The sequence below is a fragment of the Manis pentadactyla genome, chromosome 10 (genome assembly GCF_030020395.1).
Source record: "Manis pentadactyla isolate mManPen7 chromosome 10, mManPen7.hap1, whole genome shotgun sequence".
Taxonomy (NCBI): domain Eukaryota; kingdom Metazoa; phylum Chordata; class Mammalia; order Pholidota; family Manidae; genus Manis; species Manis pentadactyla.
The window spans coordinates 34,473,868-34,497,918 of record NC_080028.1 but is presented as its reverse complement, the minus strand read 5'-3'; the positions used below and the strand labels follow the sequence as shown (position 1 = coordinate 34,497,918).

The window sequence follows — 24,051 nt, the reverse complement described above, 5'->3', positions numbered from 1 at the left end:
CGAAGAATTTAAAGTTACAGGAACCATTAAATAGGAAGAATGGCGAACTATCGATATAGTCTTAGCATTATTCTTAGCAGAAATGCAATTAGAAAGGGTACAATGAGTACAATTAATCACAATTTTATCAACATGTTGTGTAATATTCAGAGACATAATTTTGAGATAAAAGAAAGGCATAAGGTGTATGTAAACAGACTTGTATCTGAAAAGTAGTTGTACTAGAAGGTCTATGCAGGCTGGCTGAACTGATACTGCAATAGCTCGCCACAGTTCTGACTGAAAGAAACTTTTACCATTCAGGAATGTGGTCAAAATGGGAGGGACCCAAGCATAGCGATAAAAAGAGTTTTACTCGTAATAGGCAAACCCTGAAGGCGAACTACAGCTTCGGCTTCCTCCGTCAGCTTCTTTATCTGGTCCCATGTCGGAGGGTCATTCTTTCGAGTTTATCTTGCTAATCGCCGCTGAGGGGGAAGAATTGGTCATGACCGGCCAGCTTCTCAGGAATCTTGCAGAGTGAGGTTCCGTAAACGCTGTTACTAGAAGTTCTTCAAGGCTTTTTCTTGGGCGGGGACTTTCACTTCGTCTCGGGAAGTTGTGTGGGGGAGGAGGTGGTGGTTGAGACTTGTCTGATCAGTCTGTCTGGTACCCACACGGGCCTATCTGAGTCCTGTGGAAAAATACAATATCCTCTCCCACAGGTTTTTAAAACATCGGGCCCTTTCCATTGCCCTGTAAGGAGGTCGTTCCATTTTACTAGAGGTTTGGAATTAGTTGAAGACAAAAAGCCACAAAATCATTTTCTTTAGTTTACTTAATCTTATGTAACCAATACTTGTTCTGCTGAAATCTAGTTCTTTACTAATTTAGGAATAATCAAATAGTGACTACAAATGACAACAGACTTACAAATGACAATGTTTAAAGATCTGATGAGAGCTTACTGTCAAACAGTTGATATAAGGAAATTTGGATATTTCTGTAACACAAAACATTCAGTGACAAAGTTTAGCATCGTTCCCTTTGACAGTGCTTTCCAGGTAAATATACATCAGATAAATCAGGGAAACTAGTGAAATATTTTCCCCGATGAGGAGAAAAAATTTCTCTGACATATTCCAGGGCCCCTCTGGAAAATATCAGAGTAAACTAGAGGTAAAAACAACCTTTTTGAATTTGATTTTGGGAAGTTGTCAGAAGAAAGTTTCTTTGGCACTTGCTTAAATAAGATTATAGGTTGCCATGAAGCAATACCTATCCATTTAACCAGAATGACAACAAAATACTTCAAAGGTAAAATGCAGAAGGTTACACAGGTGTTAGCAAAGTTTAGCTTTTAGTTCTTTTAATATTAAGATCTAGTTTTCTTACTCAGACAATTCATTGAGACTTTAAGCATGAGAAACTACTTTGATAAAACAATTAGAAAACTTTTTGCAATTTTCCAACATTAGGAGCAGACTAACAGTTTAAGAAAACTTTGTCCTTTTACCTGAAAACAAAATTCTAATTTGCTGTGTACCTGATATCGAGACTCATTTGCTTTAATTTTACATAGCATGACCATATTAATTCTTCCACAAAGTTTCTACAATTTTTTTTTAAAGATTTAACAGATAACATCAACCTAAATGTCTTTAGGTAAACTTAGGTAGCTGATAACCATAAGGACATGTCTGTTTCAGTTTAAGGCATTCAGTTTAGCATTAATGTTTAATATCTTTTATTAGAATTTTCTGGAAGTTTAAGAATGCCCAATTTTTACAAGCGCTTGTCTTTAAATCAATTGTTATTAATATCATCTGGAGGTAAAAAATAATTTTCATTTACACACTTAGACACACAAACATACAGATTGAGACTCAATTACTATAGTTAGCAACACTTTTCACAAAAGAACATATACACAGACAAGCTGACACAAAGATTTGAGTTACTCACAGTGAAGACAAGTAGTGATTCTACAGCATCTTACTACGCTGATGGACAGTGAATGTAATGGGGTGTGTTGGGGGGACTTGGTGAAGGGGGGAGCCTAGTAAACATAATGTTCTTCATGTAATTGTATATTAATTATAACAAAAAAGAAAGATTTGAGTTACTAATATTCAATTGCCTTCTTTCTTTTTAGCTTACTTGATTACAGATACCTTGGAATCTGGAGGCCTTTTAGCTAGTTGAGCAGCACGTATTCTAAAAGGATTATATTGAGCTGCAGTCTCTCCTAAAGTCTCTTCTTCCGGAGTTAATCTTTCATCATAAGGCAGGGGCAGAGGCCAGCATCACTCGAGGTTTTGCTATAGAGAGTAGCGGTGTCTTTTCCTCTGGGCTGTCTTCTGCTAGGAGGCTCTTCCTCTGAGGGAGCTTTTCTGTCTCCTGTTGGGGTTCTAAAACTTATTTAAGTTCCAAAGAGCAAAAGCATCAACAAGGACCGTTTCAGGCCTGTTTTGTGTATATTTTCTAAGCTGATTTCTAACTTTATTCCATATCTGCATATTAACAGTTCCCTCTTCGGGGAACCAAGGACAACATTCTTGCACAAAGTGTAAGAATTTTGCTAATTGTCCATTGGTGACTCTTATACCTTTACCTCCAACATGCATTAAAACTTCAATAGAGAGTCTTCTTTCTTTAGACTCAGTATCACCCATGACTTCTCAACCTATAGTTCTGACCTACACACTATCTCTCACCCTGCCTATCTCTACAGGGGGTTGACAGCACCTTAGTGTGAAATTCTAGCTGTCCCATATCGAGGGGGCTTACCTTCAGGTCCCTGCTTGGGCACCACTTGCTGGAGTCCAGCTCCAGTGAGTCCAGGAGTCCCCAAAGGAGGAACGGCGTTGGCGACTGAATGATGAGGACACAGACACCAGCAGAATTGCTAAGCTGAGCCTTTATTGCTGAAGTTTATTAAGGTTATATATGTTTTGGGCATGCAGTTTCATGATTAGTGATTTGAGAAAGTTTTCCAGTAGTTAACAATGTAAGTTTCCAAACTAAAATATCCTACCTGGCACCCTTAACAAAGAAGAAAACAGATTCACATCAAGGTACATCCCTGTGAACTTTTAGAACATTAGAAATAAAGAGAAGGTCCCATATACTTCCAGGTTATAAAGACTCCAAATTCAGAATGGCTTTAGATTGCTCAAAAGCAACATTGTAATCGAGGGTACAGTGGAGTTCCCTAGGTGACATCATTGCAATTGGCCACCTTCCAAATTCTGAAGGAAAGTTAATTCCTTGAACTACAGAATAGGAACTATTGTCAATAATATTGTAATATCTCTGTATGTTGACCGATATCAATTACCCCCATCATGATGAGCATTTCGTAATATATATAATTGTCAAATCACTATGTTGTACATTTGAAACCAGTATATTGTATATCAACTGTATTTCAATTAAAATAAATTTAAAAAATAAAATTACTTCCAGCTTAATATTCCATACCCAGGCAACTGTCAACCAAGTGTGTGAATAGAATAATGACAATTTCAGGTATGCTAAGTGCACCAAAACCACCTCTTATATACCTATTCTCAGGAATAGTCTGTCAATGTGAGCCCACAAAATGAGGGAACAAACTAAGAAAGAGGAAATTATGAAACACAGGAAATACAATAAATATAGATGGAGAGAAATGAAAAGATACCAAAATGATGCTGAAAGAAAGAGCCCAGTAAGATAGCTATGTAGTAGGCATAGACAACAACCAGTCCCAGTTAGATACGGTGGTGGTGAGAAATCCTCATGAATTACTGCTGTAGAAAGATGACACTGACACAATTATAGCTGCATCTGAAGGCTTGAGAGATTTTAATATCAGACCGAGAATTTTGGAGTTGAACTAATGACAGATACACAGAAAACTAAACATATTTAAGAATCATGCAGTTAGCTGGAAGAAAAATTAAGATCTTATATGAGAAGTTACTGTATTTATGTCTATGTGTAGGGAAAATGGAAATTTTATGTCCAGGATTCTCACCTGATTCTAATATCGTCCATTGTATACACGTGATGATGTAATAGTTAGCTTGCTTGCATACCTGTTGACAGAAAGCTGTTCACAGCCCATAGAGCTCCACCCAGAGCAAACTCAGTCATGGAAGTATGGGCCAGGGAAGGGGTGGAGAGGAAACAAACAAGCACCTGGCCGTAATTGGCCAGGCTTCCATAGGTCACCGTCAAGACCCACCCACAGAATTCTGCTGAGTGTTAAGAGAAGGAGGGGCAGAAAAGGAGGATGGCAGAGGGAAGCCCTTGAGCCCAGAGCTGGGGAGCAGGAGGGAGAGGAGACAGAGCCAGCAGCATGGCAGTGCCTGGGGACCAGAGGCTGTAGCCAGGTCAGCGAAGGAAATGGGCTTGTTGCTTGTACATAGCTGGGTGACTGCCGTGAGCATGAAGCTTGGTATAAGCCTGTTTTTACCCACAATGTTCTTTGTCATTATCACTCTAAATTCATAGTGAACTTCCACAAGAGGGGAACCCCTCCTCCAGGAGCAACACTATGTAAATACTGAATATCTAACAAAAAATAATATGATTACATTGGAAGAATGGCTTTGAGGAAGGGTGCCATGTGTAATGGACACGGGGGAAGAGGAAATAATGCCTAATTCTTAACTTCCATAGGGGGATATCAATACCCTAATGAGGAAAAATCAAGGAACAATATAAACCAAATACTTAAAAGCACGGAAGTAATATAAAAATGTTATTAAGCTGAAAGACTAGAAAGTGGTTTCCTGTGAAGGGGGAGAAATGGGGAGGTATGTCTTTCATAACACACCTTGTAGAATCTGAATCTGAAAACACTGAAAATTTATAACCTTATTAAAAGTTAAAATGACTAAAAAATAATTTGCATAATGGACATTTTACTGAAAAATATTATATCTATGAATGACATTTGTCATTCCTGATTCTAATTTTTAGTAATTCCCTTTAGCAACTTCAAGAAAATATTTTTTAAATGAGTCCACAAAATAGAAGTGCAAGAAATACACCCAAGGCTTATAATAATACTAATAATAATTAGTGCTACCCGAAGAGCTCAGTATCATTTGGAATATCACTGTGCATTTCAAATAATATCCTGGAATGACACTAAGCAACAGGAATTGAGTTTCTTTTAAAAATGATTAAACATTGATATTTTAATCCATTCCCTGTATAAGAGCAGAAATTTGGTTTGGGAACTTGATTGTACCAAAATAAAAGGTATAGGAAAGCATGATATTTATAAAAAATATTAAACAAAATCATTAACAAACATTGCTTTCCCTGTTAGCCAATTTTTGCTAATCTCTGGCTGTTTCTTCAGTCAGCCTATGTTGTTGGGCTATCCAGGTGCTTCTTGAATATATCTCATCTCTGCATCTGAACTGTCACTCTTGAAGTTTCTCTCCCCTACTTCGAGTCATTCTTTGTACACCTCTGAATATCCTAATATGAATAAACCCATGATTTTTCTACATATATTCTTATCAGAGTGGTGCCACAATCTTGGAACTTAAGGCTGCACCTATTTTGGGGCTCTGTGCTGCCCTCCCATGGCGAGTCTCTGCACTACAGTTCCTTAGACTTGAGACCCGACCCTTGGAACGCAGAAGCTGCTGTACTGGAATCATAGGAGCTTGAAAAGTTAAGAAAAATCTCAGAATGCTCATCATGGGGGAATATACTAAATAATCAGAAATAGGTTCATTCAATCAGTTGTTACTTACTGAGCATGATGTTCCAGACATTGTCCTAGGTGTTTGGAATATGGGTGCAAACAAGAGTAAAAAATTTCTGCCCTCCTTCCTATCAGGACAGGGTTCTGGCATGGTGTGTCAGAGAGGAAGCACAGGAAAGAGGGTGTCCAGATGTGGGAGAAGGGGTAGCGCAGTAAGGGACATCAGAGCCTGAGTGGAGAGCATCTATTCCATGGTGTGGCAGTATTGGGAGATGGTTACATACAGCCAAATTCATCAAATGCATACATGTACTAAGAATCCACTTTAAGGTTATTAAGGACAATGGGTGCCAGGTTTCTCACCATCACAGAAGGGAGTTACCAACATGGAAAAAGAAAAACTAAAATGAACACTCTAGGGTAGGATTGGAATTAGAAATATTGATGTGAATTCAATATAAATAGACATAGAAATAAATATGGGTAAATACATGTATCCCCTAGTTCTGTCTATTGATGGTGCTTAGGAACAGTGACACTCTAGTCCACAGATCTTGTTTTTTAAATACCATAGTGGATAATATCCATTATGAGGAGTAAGGCTCTTTGGACAAATAGCTGATTCCAGGCTTTGAACAGGGGGAGAACACAAGGAGTCTTAGAACATTTTGTGACAGAAAATATGTAAGTGCTCAAAGAATGCTGTCAAAATGTCACAGTGACACAGAAGCTAGCTTGCAGAGGTTCTTCTACTGGTCAAATCAGGGACAATGTGAACATAAAAATAAATGATAGTAATGGGTTATAACTCAATGTAATTTGAAAAAAATAGGAAGCCATATGTCCATAGTGATATAATATATTGTACAAATTGAAATTTTGATGAGGAGTAGTCTCAAAGTACTTTACCCTTCCAAATACTTCACAGGAAAACGACTTGCAGACATTGCTCTAAGAAAATGCTCAAAGTGAACATCATCAGTGACAGAACATGTTGAACAGCCCACCAACCCCAGAGGGTGCAATGAGAGGAGCTCGGCATCACTTCTGTGGTATTTCTGCCAAAGATACATAACCTCATCTAATCAAGGGCACATCAGGAAAACCTTAGGACATTTTACAATGTGACTGGTCTGCAGCCTTCATAAGTGTTAAAGTCATAAAGTCGGGGGAAAAAAACTGAAGAAATGATCAAGACTGAAGGAAACTAAAAAAACACATAATAAAACAAGACAACCAAATACAACACATGATTCTGCATTAGATCTTTTATCATGAAGGACTTATGGAGACAACTGATGAAATTGAAGGGGATCATATGACTAGGCAGTAGTAATGCATCAGTGTTAATGTCCTGATTTGGTGATGTTTTGAGGTTATGTAAGAATTATATATTGAAAGCCACTGGGTACCTTGCTGGTAATTTACTCTCAAACTGTTCAGAAAACGTGAAAGGCCTTTGTACTGTACTTGCAAATTTGAGAAAGATTGAGATTATTTCAATATCTTAAAAATGGGTGGAAAACTCTGGTCTTTTGGACATTGTATTTCAGCAAAAAGAGACAAATAAGTAAAACACGTAGTCTATCAAATGGCTGTAGGCTTGAATGCGGGAGCACTCCCCCAGCAGAGAAGTAAGTGTAAGATAAATTCTAGCTGAAATAAGCAGGCAAAGAGAGGCAACAAAGGGCCAGGTAGTTTATTTGAACAAAACACCCGGGCGAGATTTCCCAGTCTCTAGAAATGGAGGCTGAGGAAGCCGCGCGTCAGCAGACAGGCAGCGAGTTTTTAAAGAAGGTAGGGGGAGGCAGAGCTTAGATTCACAGCGGTGCGAGGATTGGCTAGCCCAAGGCACATTTTTTAGGTTGGGAGGGGGCAGCAGCCAGGAACTTTGGCACGTCATCAGTGTCCCACGTGCTTGCTCCTCCCATCAGTGCCTCCAGCCTTACAGTAAGCATCAAAGAAGGAAATAGAAAAGTTAGGTAACAGAGGAAGAGCCATCCAAGAAGGACTGAGAAGGAGCAGTGAGGCAGGATGTAAACAAGAAGCTAGGAGAGGAAAAGTTTTCTAGAAGTATGAAGTGGTTCACTTTGTCAAATGCTGCAGAGAGACCAAGTAAGATACACAGAGAACAGGCTATCACCAGAACTGGCCCCAAGGAGTCTAGGGAGGAGACTCAGAGGAGCAGTTTTAAGTGAGTGAGGATAACAGCCAGATTAAGAAGTGTTGAAAAGACAATGAGACATGGGGTTGGTGTCGTTTTCTCATCCCAGAAGTCTTGCTGTAAATGAGAGCAGAAAATGATGCAGTTAGAGGGTTATGTAGTGTTAACAGAGGGTTCTTTGTAGGGTGGGAGGTTACCAGAGCAGTTTATACAATGGCAGGGGTGGTCCAGCGAAGAGGGAGAAACTCGGGATGCAGGAAACATTGAGCTGGCTTGGAGGAGTGAGAGAGAGAGGAAGGAGACTGCGTGTACGGGCACTGTGGTGGGCAGGGGGCAGAGGAAGGTGGGATCACCGCTGTGGGTGCCAGCAGGGGAGAAGTCCATCTGAGGGGCCTCTATTCTCTCAGGGTAGACTGGGGCCAGCTCATCTGCTGAGAACAGAGAGGGGTGGAAGGGCAGGGTTGGGTGTGTGCCAGGGCTTTGAAGAGAGAGGAGAAATAAAGTAGTAATAGTCATTTTGGGGGGTGGGGACACCACCACAGAAGCATTGTAGAGAAGTGACTAAAATGGCCAGACAGATTTGATGGCTCATTTGAGATTTGCAGTTGTGAATTCAAAGTGAGAACTGTCAGCGTGCTTGTGGATTTTTCTTCAGCAACATCCAGCTGCTGTTCAGGCACAGATGTAAATATAGGATATATTAAGAGTGTCAAATCATTTTTATTGACATATATATTTTTTTCTTCAGAGAATCTTGACTCTTGAGAAAGATTTCTAAAAAAAGAAAGACAAAGTATGCATTGCAAAGTATTTAATAATTTTTTTTACAACATGCATAATTTCAGGCTGGTGGTTAATTAGGAATTACTTCAATACTTGCAAACCCATCTGCCTCAGGATTTAGTCATAATGCACGAATCTAAGTCAGTAAAATTAAAGAACAGCAACAGCTCATCTAATCCTTTATATTCCTTCGTGATCAGCAAGATGCATAAAAGAATGCCTTAAAGGGCTAAAATAGATTGATGTGTAAAACGTGAATTTCTTTCTAAAGCAACATTTCTAAGGATATATTTAAACCAAAGGTCCCATTTCATAGAAGCAAAATTCTTAATTCAGGCTGCCTCTATTTTTAGCCATTTGCCACTAAGCTCCTTTAAAAATGTCATATTCCTCAACAAAGAGTGTTTTTTGCTTTTTTGTTTTTTTTTACCATGTTTGGAGATGATGGAATACTTGAAGATGTCACGTGTATACAGCTGGCATTTTGCCTAAGATCAACTTGTTTTAATATAATCTTTTGTTACATTTTTATTTACTAGGGAGTACTTGTAGCATTCAAGATTAAGTCTGGGTTATTTGTTTGATTAATAGCTGAATGTACACTAGAGATGTATTTGAGAGCTGAAATTTTGGATAAATTTTCACCAGCATTATTTCTTTTAGCAAATTGAAAAATGTGGGCTTAATTTCAAATAATAAACACATTAGTAAATAGTAAGCCTTGTAAAAGAAAGACCATATTTTGTTCCTGTTCGAAAGACTAAAACGTTTGTTTGAAAGAATGGTAGCATGAACTTTCACTCAACTACTCCTCGTTTAATGTGGAAAAAGAGACAAAATACGCTGAGGGAATAGAACTGCATAGTTAAACGCGACAGTTCCGGACATACTTGGAGACATCTCGGTTTTGACAATGACTTCTCCACGCCACCCTGTAAAGAAAGGTCAAACAATGATAGGTTAAACCCTATCTTCATTAAATGTACATACTTCAAATCCTTTGGAAGAACAAAATATTTTATCACTAAATGGAATACAGGCTACAAATAGATTCAGGCACTGCTAGTTATTAAATGGAAATATGTAAACCAAGTACTTCACATCTCCCCAAAGTCCTCAGGCATGGAATTCTGAACATAAATGTTGAGTTATGTGTATCCTACAACAGCAACTGCAAAGTACCTTCCCCATTTACATTATTCCAAAAATAATTTCAAGACATGACCCGTAACTGGTAGAGCACTCAGAATCTTAAAAACTCTAGGAGTCCCATAAAATAAATCAAGGAGTTCAAGAGTCAAGATTCTAAATCAGTTAAAGTAGATTGTTTCTAGGTAATATATTGTTTGGCATAAGCCTTAAGCTGCAATTCTCAGCTCTCAGTAGCATGTTTTGGTCTTTGAAATCTCTTACTTCTCTCATAACAGTAAGGTAAAATAGTTTTCCCTTTTAATGCTTCAACATACCAGGCTTTAATGCCTTGTTCACTGACAACCCTCTTTGCACAGGTGACGGCTTGAGTGATGTCATCTTTCAGCAAAGCTGAAAAAGAAGTGGTGAGGAATGAAGACAACTTTCATAGAAATTTCATTTCAAGCTTAGGATAACCATTTTTAAGTTTAAGAGTAAGCCAGCTTTATTCTCTTAGGCTGAGGAAAGAACATTAAAATTATTGTCGAAAAGTCCATGTATCTGTGAATGTTAGGGAAAAACCTTTTCTTCATTCCATCCCATTTGGCATGAAATAAAAGATTTTTTCATTTACCAAAGTCATTGGAAGTTATGGAATATGTAAGTAATGTGATAGGGGGTTCTCTTTATACTAAGCACATGAAAAAAACAGCTTAGCAATTTTTTAATCAGAAATTCTACTACAGGAATTTATCCAAAATAAGTAATAGGAAATGCTCCCAAACATATATGCACAAGGCATTTCATAGCAATTAATAAAGGGGGAAAATGAAAAACAACCTAAGTGCTTAACAGTGAGAGTTAGGTCAATACATTATAGAATATTTATATAGTGGAATTCTATTCATCCTTCAAAATAATACAGATTTGTATTTAATGACACAGAAATAATTCTGTGATAAAGAGAAAATTAGAAAACAGTATATATAGTACAATTTCATTTTTTTAAATACATGGCTTACATGTTTGTATGTGTGTACATATGTACATGATAAAGCTTGATATTCATATACATGACTGATATCTATTCTGGAAGAATATATACCAAAGGTCACCATGGTGATAAATGTCTGGATGTCTGGGTAGTAACAATTTTTATATGATGACCTCAAATTATTATATAACACAAAATATTTTTTATATTAAATTAACCGGTTACAAAATAATATTCTAAGACTAATCTCTATTAGGAATTTTAACACTTAAAAATGTAACTATCAATTTTTCACTACTTACCCGATATTTTATACACTAAAAAAAATCCACATTATTTCTGTTTTTATAAGTTCAATAGAACATTTGTTTTATCCCAATTAAATAAATCCATAAATTAACTTAAGTATAACAATGATTATGTATGTAAGAAGTGTAGTTTTTGGAGGTGCAAACTAAAGAATTTAGAAATGAAATGTTATGTTTCTAATTCACTTTAAAATTGGGTTCAGCAACAAAAAAAATACATACATATATATATACATATACACACATAAAAGAAGTAAATATGACAAAATGTTAACTGTTAAAGTGCATGATGGGCATATGGCTGTTTATTATAATAATGTCTCCAAGTTTCTATCTATTTAGACTATTTCATAATAAAAAGAAAAAACAATTTTTTAAAAAGGTCTGCACCATCAAATCATCCTTAAATCTCCCCAAAGTAGGTTGAAGGAATGGCATTATTTTTGACAAAGCATCAAAAAGTTCGTTTGCAATAAATTAATAGGTCATTGCAGAAACTGTTGTATGTTAGAAAAGAACACTCTAACAGCTCTACAACTTCTTAGGGAATTATGAGGAGGATAATAAAGAGGTGAGGACTTTTCATTTGTATAGAGTCTCTATTCTTGTAAGTATAACCAGATGAGGCTTATGCCATTACACAAATATTGTCTGGCCTTACCGCTGCAGGGTATGTGACAGGCGTTAACTGATCTTGGGGTTTTGCCATCCTCACACCAGTAGCGGCTGTTGATCTGAAATATCCCATAATCGGTGCTTTTGCTTGGACGATTGTAGTTTATAGCCCGTGTGTTATAGTTACTTTCCCATTTCATCAAACACATCCCTGAAAAGAAGTTATAGTTAGTGATGAATGGCAATACCACGTGACTTTAAACTGCATATCATAATCAGACTATTTAGCTATTGTATTTCAATAATGACTTACTTATAACTATAAAGATGTATTTTACTTGTAAAATACTTTAACATTTTAGTGTTAAAAGGCCCTTAAGGAGAATCTCTTTATTAGAAAATCATTTTCTGATATTAATGAAGCAAGATAACAGTTTATAAAATATCTGTTTTCTTTCATTGCTACTATCCTTTCCTGCTCCCATCCCTCAGGCAAGGTTCATCCTAGAATAGAAGAATCAACAGAGTTGTTGAGTGGATCTTTGTACTTAATAAAAGATACCTATGCTGATGAGAAATACTTATTAGGAAAAATAAGGATTTTCTGGGAGAAAGCAATTTTCTTATGCTACCTGAAGGAGAATTTGGATATCATTTTAGAATAGGGAAAGCAAGAGTTATGGAACAGGAAAGACTATTTCATCCATCCCTCCATCCCCCCATCCATCCATCCATCCATCCATCCATCCATCCATCCATCCCTCCATCCCTCCCTCCCTCCATCCATCCATCCATCCATCCATCCATCCATCCCTCCATCCCTCCTTCCCTCCCTCCATCCATCCATCCATCCATCCATCCATCCATCCATCCATCCATCCCTTCACTCAGTCACTCAAAAATAATCATTAAGGGGAATTATTTGAATTCAATTTGAAAAATACAGTGATTACATTGACATGTACGGATTAAAATATAAGGTAACTTTTATTCAGGGAGTATCTTGAACTATATGGAAGAAAAGGAAGAAGAATTAATCAACCAGAGTAAGAAAACAAAGTATCATTTCAAGCTACATTTCAGGGATCCTTATTTAAACAGTGATTGAGGGGAAGTAGGTTCCTATTGACCCTGTATTGAGAGTTCAACATAATTTTGTTGTTGTTGACTTTGCTGTTAAGAATTCCATGCCATGGCAGCAGAATTAAAAAAGAGAAAAATACTGCATTACTCTAGGCTCACAGAATTCACCTTCTAAACAGGAACTGGAGAGAGTCAGTACCCAGAACTTCACAGCCATCCCAGGTGCTCAACTGTATCTTCTAGGCAGCCTACATGTGCCACCGGGTCTGAGGCAACTGGCAAATGCAGAGTTACTAGAGGGATACGATGGGTCCTGGCTTATAGAATAGGATCGAATTTTGTCCTCCCATGCCCTTATTCCTTCATTTGGTATGTCTGATTCTAAAGGAAAAAGTTGATGTTTTTAACCTGTTTTATGAGGTAGTATACAAACCTTCAAAAAAAATTAAGAAGTCCATTCACTCAGAGCCCCTCTTATTATTCATCGTCTGTAAGTCTCTGTCCCACACCTAGCTAATTATTTGAATGGAGAAAGAAGAGTTAACTTACAGTTTGCCAGGCTGACACCCTTAAAGCCATCCAGTCCAAGCCTTTTCACAGTTCTGGCCAACTCACACCTTTCAAAGACCTTGCCATGGACAGTAACAGAAAGGAGAAGAAAGCCCAGAATAAGGAGAGCCTTCATGTGGGCTGGAAAAACAGACATCTATGCCGACTGGAGTGAGCTGGTCCCAGTATTTAAAGTCTTTTAACTTCCGTCTCTTAGTGTTTTGGAGGCCCCACCTTTGAGATATGTAGGAAATGGGAGCTATTTGCTCTGATGTCCTATGAACTAACCCATAGGAAAATGATGAAATGACATTGTTGAAGGAGCTGCTCACAAAGAATCGGGAAGTAGTACTGAGACAGGGACTGTGGGTATAGTCACAGTAGGGCGAGGCCCACCAAAAAAAAACGCAATGCAAGACAATTACAGTCAGAACAATGTAACAATATGCAAAGAAGTCCCTATCAAAACTCTGTGTTAAGCATTATGCAAAGTCAGAGTCACATTCATTTTCTAGGGTAAAGATTTGCATACATCACTAGGAATATAGACATTCTTCAGTGAAATCAGTTAAAGCTCAAAAGGCCAGGAGCAACTTGGACTGGAATGTTTGTGTTCTGCAGATAAAGAAAAGTATCTTAGCATAAACTGTCACTTTACTGTATCAATTACATCATGACAATGTAAAATTTACCTTAGCCTGCTAAAAGGCCGTTTATGTTAATTGCAACTATGTGCTGTTTTCCCTTCTCTAATCATAATCAAGTAATCTGCAACCTAGGCAAAAGACTAATTCGGTAAGCAATCTCAACTATAAACAACCCAAGCAAACAGACAACAACCCAGCCCACCTTAGGGGCAGGGCAGGCTGTCTTACAAGTCTGCACTCCTAACACTTTACCCTCATTCCTGAAAATCCTCAACTGCGCATAAAACCCCTAGACAATGAGCAAACCACAGAATCTCTTGTTCCCTCCTGGAGAGAGCCAGGAACTCTGTCCTTTCACTTTATCTCTAAATAAAAGCCTCTTCTTCTTGTTCTTCTATCTTGAGTGTTTGCAAAGTTCATTCTTTGGCTCCATGAACAAGAACCCTGGCATCAAATTTGGGGGCTTATCTGGGATAATTTTGGAGGTATCTGCATCCAAGCCTGCCTTTTTCTTTCACTGTCCTTATAGAAGGAAGCTGTCTACGGCACAGAACATTGGGCACTCGTCAGCCACTTAAATGGGACTAGCCCGGTCACTGATCTCAAAGTCTCAGACAACAGGGTCCCCAGTGTTCCCCTCAGTGGATCCCCCGTCTCCCTTGGGAGCCAGGAAAGTCACCTGAGTGGACGCCAGGATTCCCTTTCAGAGGCTCTCCTTGGATGCGAGGGACTGAGGAAAGCCATGGGCAACTGCGAGAGTCTAGGCTGAGACTACACTTCAGGGGCTTCTCAAACGTCCGCGTGTCTGGAATCAGACCCCGACAGCCTGACTGGGTGTCCATGAGGAGTGTCTCTCTCTGTCTCTCTGACTTCCAGCCTGCTTCTTCAGGCCGCCCTGGCCTCTGGGTGAGGCAACGATGCTCTTTATTTCCTTTACAGGCTCTATGTGTGCCTCCGTCAAATTTCATGGAATCCGATGCTCACCACTGCAAGGTAGGAGATCCATGCTTCGCTCTTATTCCCCACTAAATGCTGCACTTTTTATCTCAAGAAATGTGTCTGGGCACAATGTGATTAGCAGGATAATTACTATGCAGTGGCAAAAACAGGTGTTTAAGAGTATAGACTCCCCCCACCATAAATGTCTGTGACAGCCTCTGAATTTTAACTGTGGCCTTGGAAAAAATTCCCCTGCTCCTCATTCAAAGCAGTCCTCTTTGGGCCTGCACCACTTCCTCCTGCATAATGTAAATGAAGTCTGTGAAGCAGTCAAAAATGAAACCTGAGCCCACCAAGTAAATGGCTCTATTCTGTTGATCTCCCTTTCTGAGAGGCAGCCTTCCTGAGGCTAGGCATTTCCTTTTCTGTGTCCCCAGGGAAGCAAAACAGGCTTGTGGCTCTGAACAAGGCTCTGGCAGTCAGAGGTCACACAGTCCCTGCACTTATCGGACAGGCAGGGGGCTCTCAAGGAATGATCCCGAGTGTACTCTGCCAAAGTCCATGCAGAGAAACTAGGGTCTTGATCAGGACTCCCAGAAGGCTTAAAGTAAGAGCATACTGGTGAGGTTCCCACTAGATCCAGGGCTCTGAAGCAACTCTTGCTGAATGGGAAGGCAAGAGGGAAATCAATGCAAGGTACAAGCCACACTGGTAAGGAGTGGTTAAGTCCAGTAGGCCTGGCAGAGGAGGTGATTGACCACTGTCACCCAGGCTGCAAGGCAAGGGGATGCCTGCACAGAGGAAAGGCCGACAAGGCATTGCACACCTGTCTCTCTCTCTTAGGGATGGGAGTTTCCTCTTCAAGTTCAAAGCCGGATGCACCTCTGGCATGCATTCTAAAGAACTGGGAGCAATTTGATCCCCAGACCCTGAAAAAGAAGAGTCTTATCTTCTGCACACAAGCCTGTCCTCAATACAACCTCTCTAATGAAGAGAAGTATACAATATAATGTTATTCAGCTAAATTAATTTTGCCACAAGGAAGGAAAATGGTCAAAAGTCCCACGGACTACTACATTATGGAACAAGTTTTCTAAATTCTTTTGGTGGAAATCTATTCTACTTACTGGGTTCATCATTATCCTCAAAATTGGGAGGTTCTTAAACTAGACTCCTTGAGACAGAAAAAATTTATCTTCTGCAATACAGCCTGGCTTTAAATGACTGGTGCTAAAATCATACTTGCATTTCACTTCCAGCGCCCTGGACACACACAGTTCCCATCAGTTCAGAGCCTTCATCGGCCCTGTTAGTCTGGGGCCATCTAGATCTTAACCCAGTTATGTAAACTGATCACCCTTAGAGTATATTCTTAAAAATTGAGATACTTTTAATCAGATAAGCTAAATGAAAGAAGCTGATTTCCTTCTATAATGCCACTTGGCCTCAATACAAACTGCCAAGCAGGGAAAAATGGCCGGAAATGATATATTTAATTACAACATCATTTTGCAATTAGGTATTGGTAACTCAAAACTCTTTGTATCAGTTTGTGTATGTGTTCTTTTATGAACAGTACCTGTAGTCATTATGTCTCAAGCGGTATGTTGGTGTGTCTAAATGTATAAATTAAAGATATTTTTCTACCTCCGGATGGTATTAATAAAAAAAGATTTAAAGACAAGCGCATGTAAAAATTGGCCATTCTAAAACTTACAGAAAATTCTAATAGGAAATATTAAGCATTAACGCTAATTTAAGTTGAACTGAAACAGACATGTCCTTATGGTTATCAGTTGCCTTAATTTATCTAGAGTCATTTAAGTGGATGTTATCTGTCAAATCTTTCAAGAAAAAAATGGTTAAAAAGAGGCTTGACTTTGTGTAATGTTTGGTAAAAGTTTTGTGCATAATCTAGCATGGTTGTTAGGAATGAGTAAACTAAATCATTATAGCAGGTGAACACCTTAATAATAGTGTGTTACAGTGTATTACATTGTGTATACCTACAAACAGCCTGAGAATCTTTGTGGTAACCTAAAACCTTAATATTTTGCTAAGTCAAGTAGACACATTTTGTGCTTAGTGAGAAATTGTGCCAGAAATTATAAAATGTGTTCATAAATTTGTCAATCTAAGAATGCTAGTGTAACAGTTTACAATAGTCTACTTCTCAGTGTTCACTAAAAATTAAGGTACCCTAATGGTTTTAAATTCTAATTAAAACTACTTCAAGTAGTAAAACATTTCTGTATGCAAAAGAATGTGTCTTTTGATAAAAGAAGGTAATTTTGTCCTAAAGTCTAGAACAGTTCTAAAGAGCTGTTTAAAGAGGGAGAACTATGAATGTAAAATTGTAGAATGTTTGTGGAAGAATTGATATGGTCATGCTATGTAAAATTAAAGCAAATGCGTGTCAATATCAAGTACACAGCAAAACTTTTTTTTCTGTTTGTTAAAAGGACAAAGGTTTATTAGTCTACCGTTAATGTTGAAAGATTGCAAAGGATATTCTGATTGTTTTATCAAAGCAGTTTCTCATGTCTAAAGTCTCAGTGAGTTGTCTGAGTACTTAAGAAAATAAGGTCTTAATATTTAAAGGACTAAAAGCTAAATTTTGCTAACAACTGTGTAACCTTCTGTATTTGACTTTAAAATCTTTTATTGCCATTCTGGTTAAATAGAGAAGTATTGTTTCATAGTGACCTTCATACATTCTATTTAGGCAAGTGCCTTAAAAACTTTCTTACAGCTCCCCAAAATCAAATTCAAAAAGGTGCTTTTAGCTCTAATTAACTCTGATATTTTCCAAGTATTTTCCATGTTTCCCTGAAACATGTCAAAGGAATTTTTTCTCCTCATTGCGGAAAATATTTGACTAATTTGACTTATTTATCTGATATATAATAACCTGCTTAATTACCTGGAAAGCACTGTCAAAGGGTATGATGCGAAATTTTGTTACTGAACGTTTTATGTTACAGAGATACCCAAATTTCCTTATGTCTACTGTTGTATAGTAACCTTTCATCAGATCTTTAACCACTGTCATTTATAGTCACTGTTTTATTACTTCTAAACTAGTAAAGAACTAGATTTCAGTAGAGCAAGTGTTAGTTACATAAGATTAAGTAAACTAAGGAAAATAATTTTATGACTTTTTGTTTCAAATGTTGCTAATAAAAAGTGTTTTAAAATTTTCTTGTAAGCTGACAACAGCTTAGTAAATGACAATACCTTTATAAGCAAAATTGAAACATTTATCTTTCTCTCTATTTGATCCCTCCAAAATTTAAAAACTCTCAGTGAGTATTTTTATATTTCATGGCAGTATGTTTATTTGCATAAGTCCAATAAGAATCTGCTTTCCTTGTAACAGGACCAATTAAAAACACTGGTTATATTACCAAGGCTTTAGCTAGAATGTCATACCTGAGAGACACGTGCATAAACTCAGATCTGAACAGACAGCTTTAAGTAACTAAGATTGACTTTATAAAGCCAACAAAACCCCTTGGAAGAACTCGCCTGGTACCTTGCTTACAGGGTTCCCAGCAGCTTTATCAGGTGAGTAAGGAAGGTCACTTCCTGTCAAGTGCAGGAACCTCAAAATGTCTTGGGGACCTCAAGAAGAGAGGAATTTACCTAAACCTACAGGTACTGCAGGAAAAACCTGATGGCAAGTCTGGTTTGGCTTTCTGGCCTCGAGAGGCCTTTAAAAGTCCAATCTGAAATTCCTTATAAAAACTTGCAGCAGAGGGAGGAACCAAGGTGGCGGCATGATAAGGGCAGCAGAAATCTCCTTCCAAAACCATATATATTTTTGAAAATACAACAAATATAACTATTCCTAAAAGTGAGACCAGAAGATACAGTACAACAGCCAGGCTACATCTACATCTGCGAGAACCCAGCGCCTCACGAAGGGGGTAAGATACAAGCCACGGCCTGGCGGGACCCGAGTGCCCCCCCACCGCAGCTCCCCAGCAGGAGGAAAGGAGTTGGAGCAGGGAGGGAATGGGAGCACAGGACTGCTAAATACCCAGCCCTAGTCATCCGCACAGGGAGCGCAAACACACACTGCGTAGTGTGCTGGATATTAGGGAAATGGAACAGTAAAATCTGTGAGTAGGTCCCCGCAGCCGGCGCCCCTGGGACAAAAGAAAAGCGAGTGCTTTTTGAAAGTCTTAAAGGGACAGGGGCCTCACAGGTGGATGGAGGTGTCCCGAAACACTCAGCTCAGCAGCTGGGAATCCTGGGGAACTCCGGGCGCCCTACCCCCCTGGGAGACAGGGCAGCTCTGAGGACCGTCGTGGTGATAAACAGCCTCCTATCCATTCCCCCTTTGGCATGGCCCCACCATAGCAGGGGAGAAGCCTGAGAGCAGCCATGCCCACAGCAACCACCCAGAGCTGCCTTCGCAGCTACCCAGGCCTAAGAGGCCCTGTTGGCACGCAACTGTCCAGCACAAGCTGCCAGGCGTTGCCGTTCTCACAGGAGAGGAAGGCAAACAGCATGCAAAAAGGGACTTTTTCTCCCAGCTGACACACATGCCAACTGACCACAACTACCTCTATCACCATGAAAAGGCAGAAGAATTTGATCCAGTCAAGAATAATCCAGATAATCCCCAAGAGGGAACCTGGGGAGATAGATTTAACCAAACTTCCTGAAAAAGGATTCAAAATAAAGGTCATAACCATGCTGATGGAGCTGCAGAGAAATATGCAAGAACTAATGGATAAAGTTGGGAGGGAGAATATAGAAATAAAACAATCTCTGGAAGGACTTAAGAGCAGACTGGATGAGGTGCAAGAGGCTGTTAATGGAATAGAAATCAGAGAACAGGAACACAGGCACAGAGACAAAAGGATCTTCAGGAATGAAAGAATATTAAGAGAACTGTGTGTCCAATCCAAACGGAACAATATCTGCATTATAGGGGTACCAGAAGAAGAAGAGAGAGAAAAAGGGATAGAAAATGTCTTTGAAGAAATAATTGCTGAAAACTTCTACAAACTGGGGCAGGAAATAGTCTCTCAGACCACAGAAGCCTACAGAACTCCCAACAGAAGGGACCCCAGGAGGACAACATCAAGACACATAATAATTAAAAAGGCAAAGATCAAAGACAAGGACAGAGTATTAAAGGCAGCCAGAGAGAGAAAAAGGTCACCTACAAAGGAAAACCCATCAGGCTATCATCAGACTTCTCAGCAGAAACCTTACAGGCCAGAAGCGGATGGCATGATATATTTAATGCAATGAAACAGGAGGGCCTTGAAACAAGAATACTGTATCCAGCATGATTATCATTTAAATATGAAGGAGGGATAAAACAATTCCCAGACAACCAAAAGTTAAGGGAAGTCGCCTCCCACAAACCACCTCTACAGGGTATTTTAGAGGGACTGTTCTAGACGGGAGCATACCTAAGGCTAAATAGATGTCACCAGAGAAAATAAAATCACAGCAAAGAAAGCAGATGAATGAAATACTAACTAAAGGCAAAAAATAAAATCAACTACCCACAAAAGCAGTCAAAGGAAACACAGAAGAACATAGAATAAAACACGTAACATATAAAGAATGGAGGAGGAGGAATAAGAAAGGAGAGAAATAAAGAATCATCAGACTGTGTTTATAATAGCTCAATAAGTGAGTTAAGTTAGACAGTTAGATAGTAAAGAAGCTAACCTTGAACCTTTGGTAACCACAAATCGAAAGCCTGGAATGGCAGTAAGTACATATCTTTCAGTAATCAACCTAAATGTAAATGGACTGAATGCACCAAACAAAAGACACAGAGCAACAGAATGGATAAAAAAGCAAGACCCATCTATATACTGCTTACAAGAGACTCACCCCAAACCCAAACACATGCACGGACTAAAAGTCAAGGGATGGAAAAAGATATTATATGCAAACAACAGGGAGAAAAAAGCAGGAGTTGCAGTACTTTTATCAGACAAAATAGACTTCAAAACAAAGAAAGTAACAAGAGATAAAGAAGGACATTACATAATGATAAAGGGGTCAGTCCAACAAAAGGATATAACCATTATAAATATATATGCACCCAACACAGGAGCACCAACATATGTGAAACAAATACTAACAGAATTAAAGGAGGAAATAGAATGCAATGCATTCATTCTAGGAGACTTCAACACACGACTCACTCCAAAAGACAGATCCACCAGACAGAAAATAAGTAAGGACACAGAGGCACTGAACAACACACTAGAACAGATGGACCTAATAGACATCTACAGAACTCTACACCCGAAAACAGCAGGATACACATTCTTCTCAAGTGCATATGGAACATTTCCAGAATAGACCACATACAAGGCCACAAAAAGTCTCAGTAAATTCAAAAAGATTAAAATTCTACCAACCAACTTCTCGGACCACAAAGCTATAAAAATAGAAATAAATTTTACAAGGAAAGCAAACAGGCTCACAAACATATGGAGCCCTAACAACATGGTTCTAAATAATCAACAGATCAATGACCAAATTAAAATAGTGATCAAGCAATATATGGAGACAAATGACAACAACAACACAAAGCCCAAACCTCTGTGGGACACAGTGAAAGCAGTTCTAAGAGGAAAGTATACAGCAATCCAGGCATATTTAAAGATAGAAGAACAATCCCAAATGAATAGTCTAAAGTCAAAATTATTGAAATTTGAAAAAGAAGAACAAATGAGGCCTCAAGTGAGCAGAAGAAGGGACATAATAAAGATCAGAAAATAAATAAATAAAATTGAGAAGAATAAAACAATAGAAAAAATCAATGAAACCAAGAGCTGGTTCTTTGAAAAAATTAACAAAATACATAAGCCCCTATCCAGACTTATTAAGAGAAAAAAAGAATCAACACACATCAACAGAATCACAAATGAGAAAGGAAAAACCATGAGAGACCCCACAGAAATACAAAGAATTATTAGAGAATACTATGAAAACCTATATGCTACCAAGCTGGAAAACCTAGAAGAAATGGACAACTTCCTAGAAAAATACAACTTTCCAAGACTGACCAAGGAAGAAACAGAAAATCTAAACAGACCAATTAATTACCAGCAACAAAATTGAAGTGGTAATCAAAAACTACCCGAGAACAAAACCCCTAGACCAGATGGATTTACCTCGGAAATTTTTCAGACATACAGAGAAGACATAATACCCATTCTCCTTAAATTTTTCCAAGAAATAGAAGAGGGGGGAATACTCCCAAACTCATTCCATTAAGCCAGCATCACCCTAATACCAAAACGAGGCAAAGACCCCACCAAAAATGTAAATTACAGACCAATATCCCTGATGAACATAGATGCAAAAATACTCAACAAAATATTAGCAAACCAAATTCAAAAATACATCAAGAGTATCATACACCATGACCAAGTGGGATTCATCCCAGGGATGCAAGGATGGCACAACATTAGAAAATCCATCATCATCCACCACATAAACAAAAAGGACAAAACCACATGACCATCTCCATAGATGCTGAAAAAGAATTCAACAAAATTCAACATCCATTCATGATAAAACTCTCAACACAATGGGTGTAGAGGGCAAGTACCTCAGCATAATAAAGGCTATATATGATAAACTCATTGTGAACATCATACTGAACAGCGAGAAGCTGAAAGCTTTTCCTCTAAGATCAGGAACAAGACAGGGATGCCCACAATCCCCACTGTTATTCAACATAGTACAGGAGGTCCTAGCCACGGCAAGTAGACAAAACAAAGAAATACAAGGAATCCAGATTGGTAAAGAAGAAGTCAAACTGTCACTATTTGAAGATGACATGATATTGTACATAAAAAAACCCTAAACACTCCATTCCAAAACTACTTAAGCAAAGTTGTGGGATACAAAATTAATACACAGAAAACTGTGGCTTTCCTATACACTAACAATGAACTAACAGAAAGAGAAATCAGTAAAACAATTCCATTCACAATTGCATCAAAAATAATAAAATACCTAGGAATAAACCTAACCAAGGAAGTGAAAGACCTATACCGTGAAAACTACAAGACACCCTTAAGAGAAATTAAAAAGGACACTAACAAATGGAAACTCACCTGAAGCTCTTGGCTAGGAAGAATTAATACTGTCAAAATGGCCATCCTGCCCAAAGCAATCTACAGATTCAATGCAATCCCTATCAAATTACCAACAGCATTCTTCAATGAACTGGAACAAATAGTTCTAAAATTCATATGGAACCACCAAAGACCCCGAATAGCCAAAGCAATCCTGAGAAAGAAGAATAAAGTGGGTGGGATCTCGCTCCCCAATTACAAGCTCTACTACAAAGCCACAGTAATCAAGACAATTTGGTACTGGCACAAGAACAGACCCACAGACCAATGTAACAGAATAGAGACTCCAGACATTGACCCAAACATATATAGTAAATTAATATACAATAAAGTAGCCATGGACATACAATGGGGAAATGACAGCTTCTTCAACAGCTGGTGTTGGCAAAACTTGGACAGCTACATGTAAGACAATGAAACTGGATCATTGTCTAACCCCATACACAAAAGTAAATTTGAAATGGATCAAGGACCTGAATGTAAGTCATGAAACCATAAAACTCTTGGAAAAAAAACATAGGCAAAATCTCTTGGACATAAACATGAGCAACTTCTTCATTAACATATCTCCCTAGGCAAGGGAAACAAAAGCAAAAATCAATAAGTAGGACTATGTCAAGCTGAAAAGCTTCTGTACAGCAAAGGACACCATCAATAGAACAAAAAGGCATCCTACAGTATGGGAGAATATATTCATAAATGACAGATCCGATAAAGGGCTGACATCCAAAATATATAAAGAGCTCACGCACCTCAACAAACAAAAAGCAAACAATCCAATTAAAAATGGGCAGAGAAGCTGAACAGACAGTTCTCCAAAGAAGAAATTCAGATGGCCAACAGACACATGACAAGATGCTCCACATCGCTAGTCATCACAGAAATGCAAATTAAAACCACAGTGAGATATCACCTCATACCAGTAAGGATCACCTATATACAAAACACAAACAACAACAAATGTTGGTGCAGTTGTGGAGAAAGGGGAACCCTCCTACACTGCTGGTGGGAATG

At 38.5% G+C, this 24,051-nt stretch overlaps 1 protein-coding gene across 1 annotated transcript; it reads right to left on the bottom strand.

The window, feature by feature from the left end:
- Window positions 1-8,652: 8,652 nt before the first annotated feature.
- LOC130678983 (lysozyme C-like) lies at window positions 8,653-13,499 on the bottom strand. Its single transcript, XM_057486576.1, has 4 exons — window positions 13,320-13,499; window positions 11,734-11,898; window positions 10,106-10,181; window positions 8,653-9,571 (listed from the first exon to the last, which is right to left on the bottom strand). The coding sequence occupies exons 1-4, from the start codon at window positions 13,474-13,476 to the stop codon at window positions 9,505-9,507; spliced, it is 465 nt and encodes a 154-aa protein (XP_057342559.1). The 5' UTR covers window positions 13,477-13,499; the 3' UTR covers window positions 8,653-9,504.
- Between the last annotated feature and the right edge of the window lie 10,552 nt (window positions 13,500-24,051).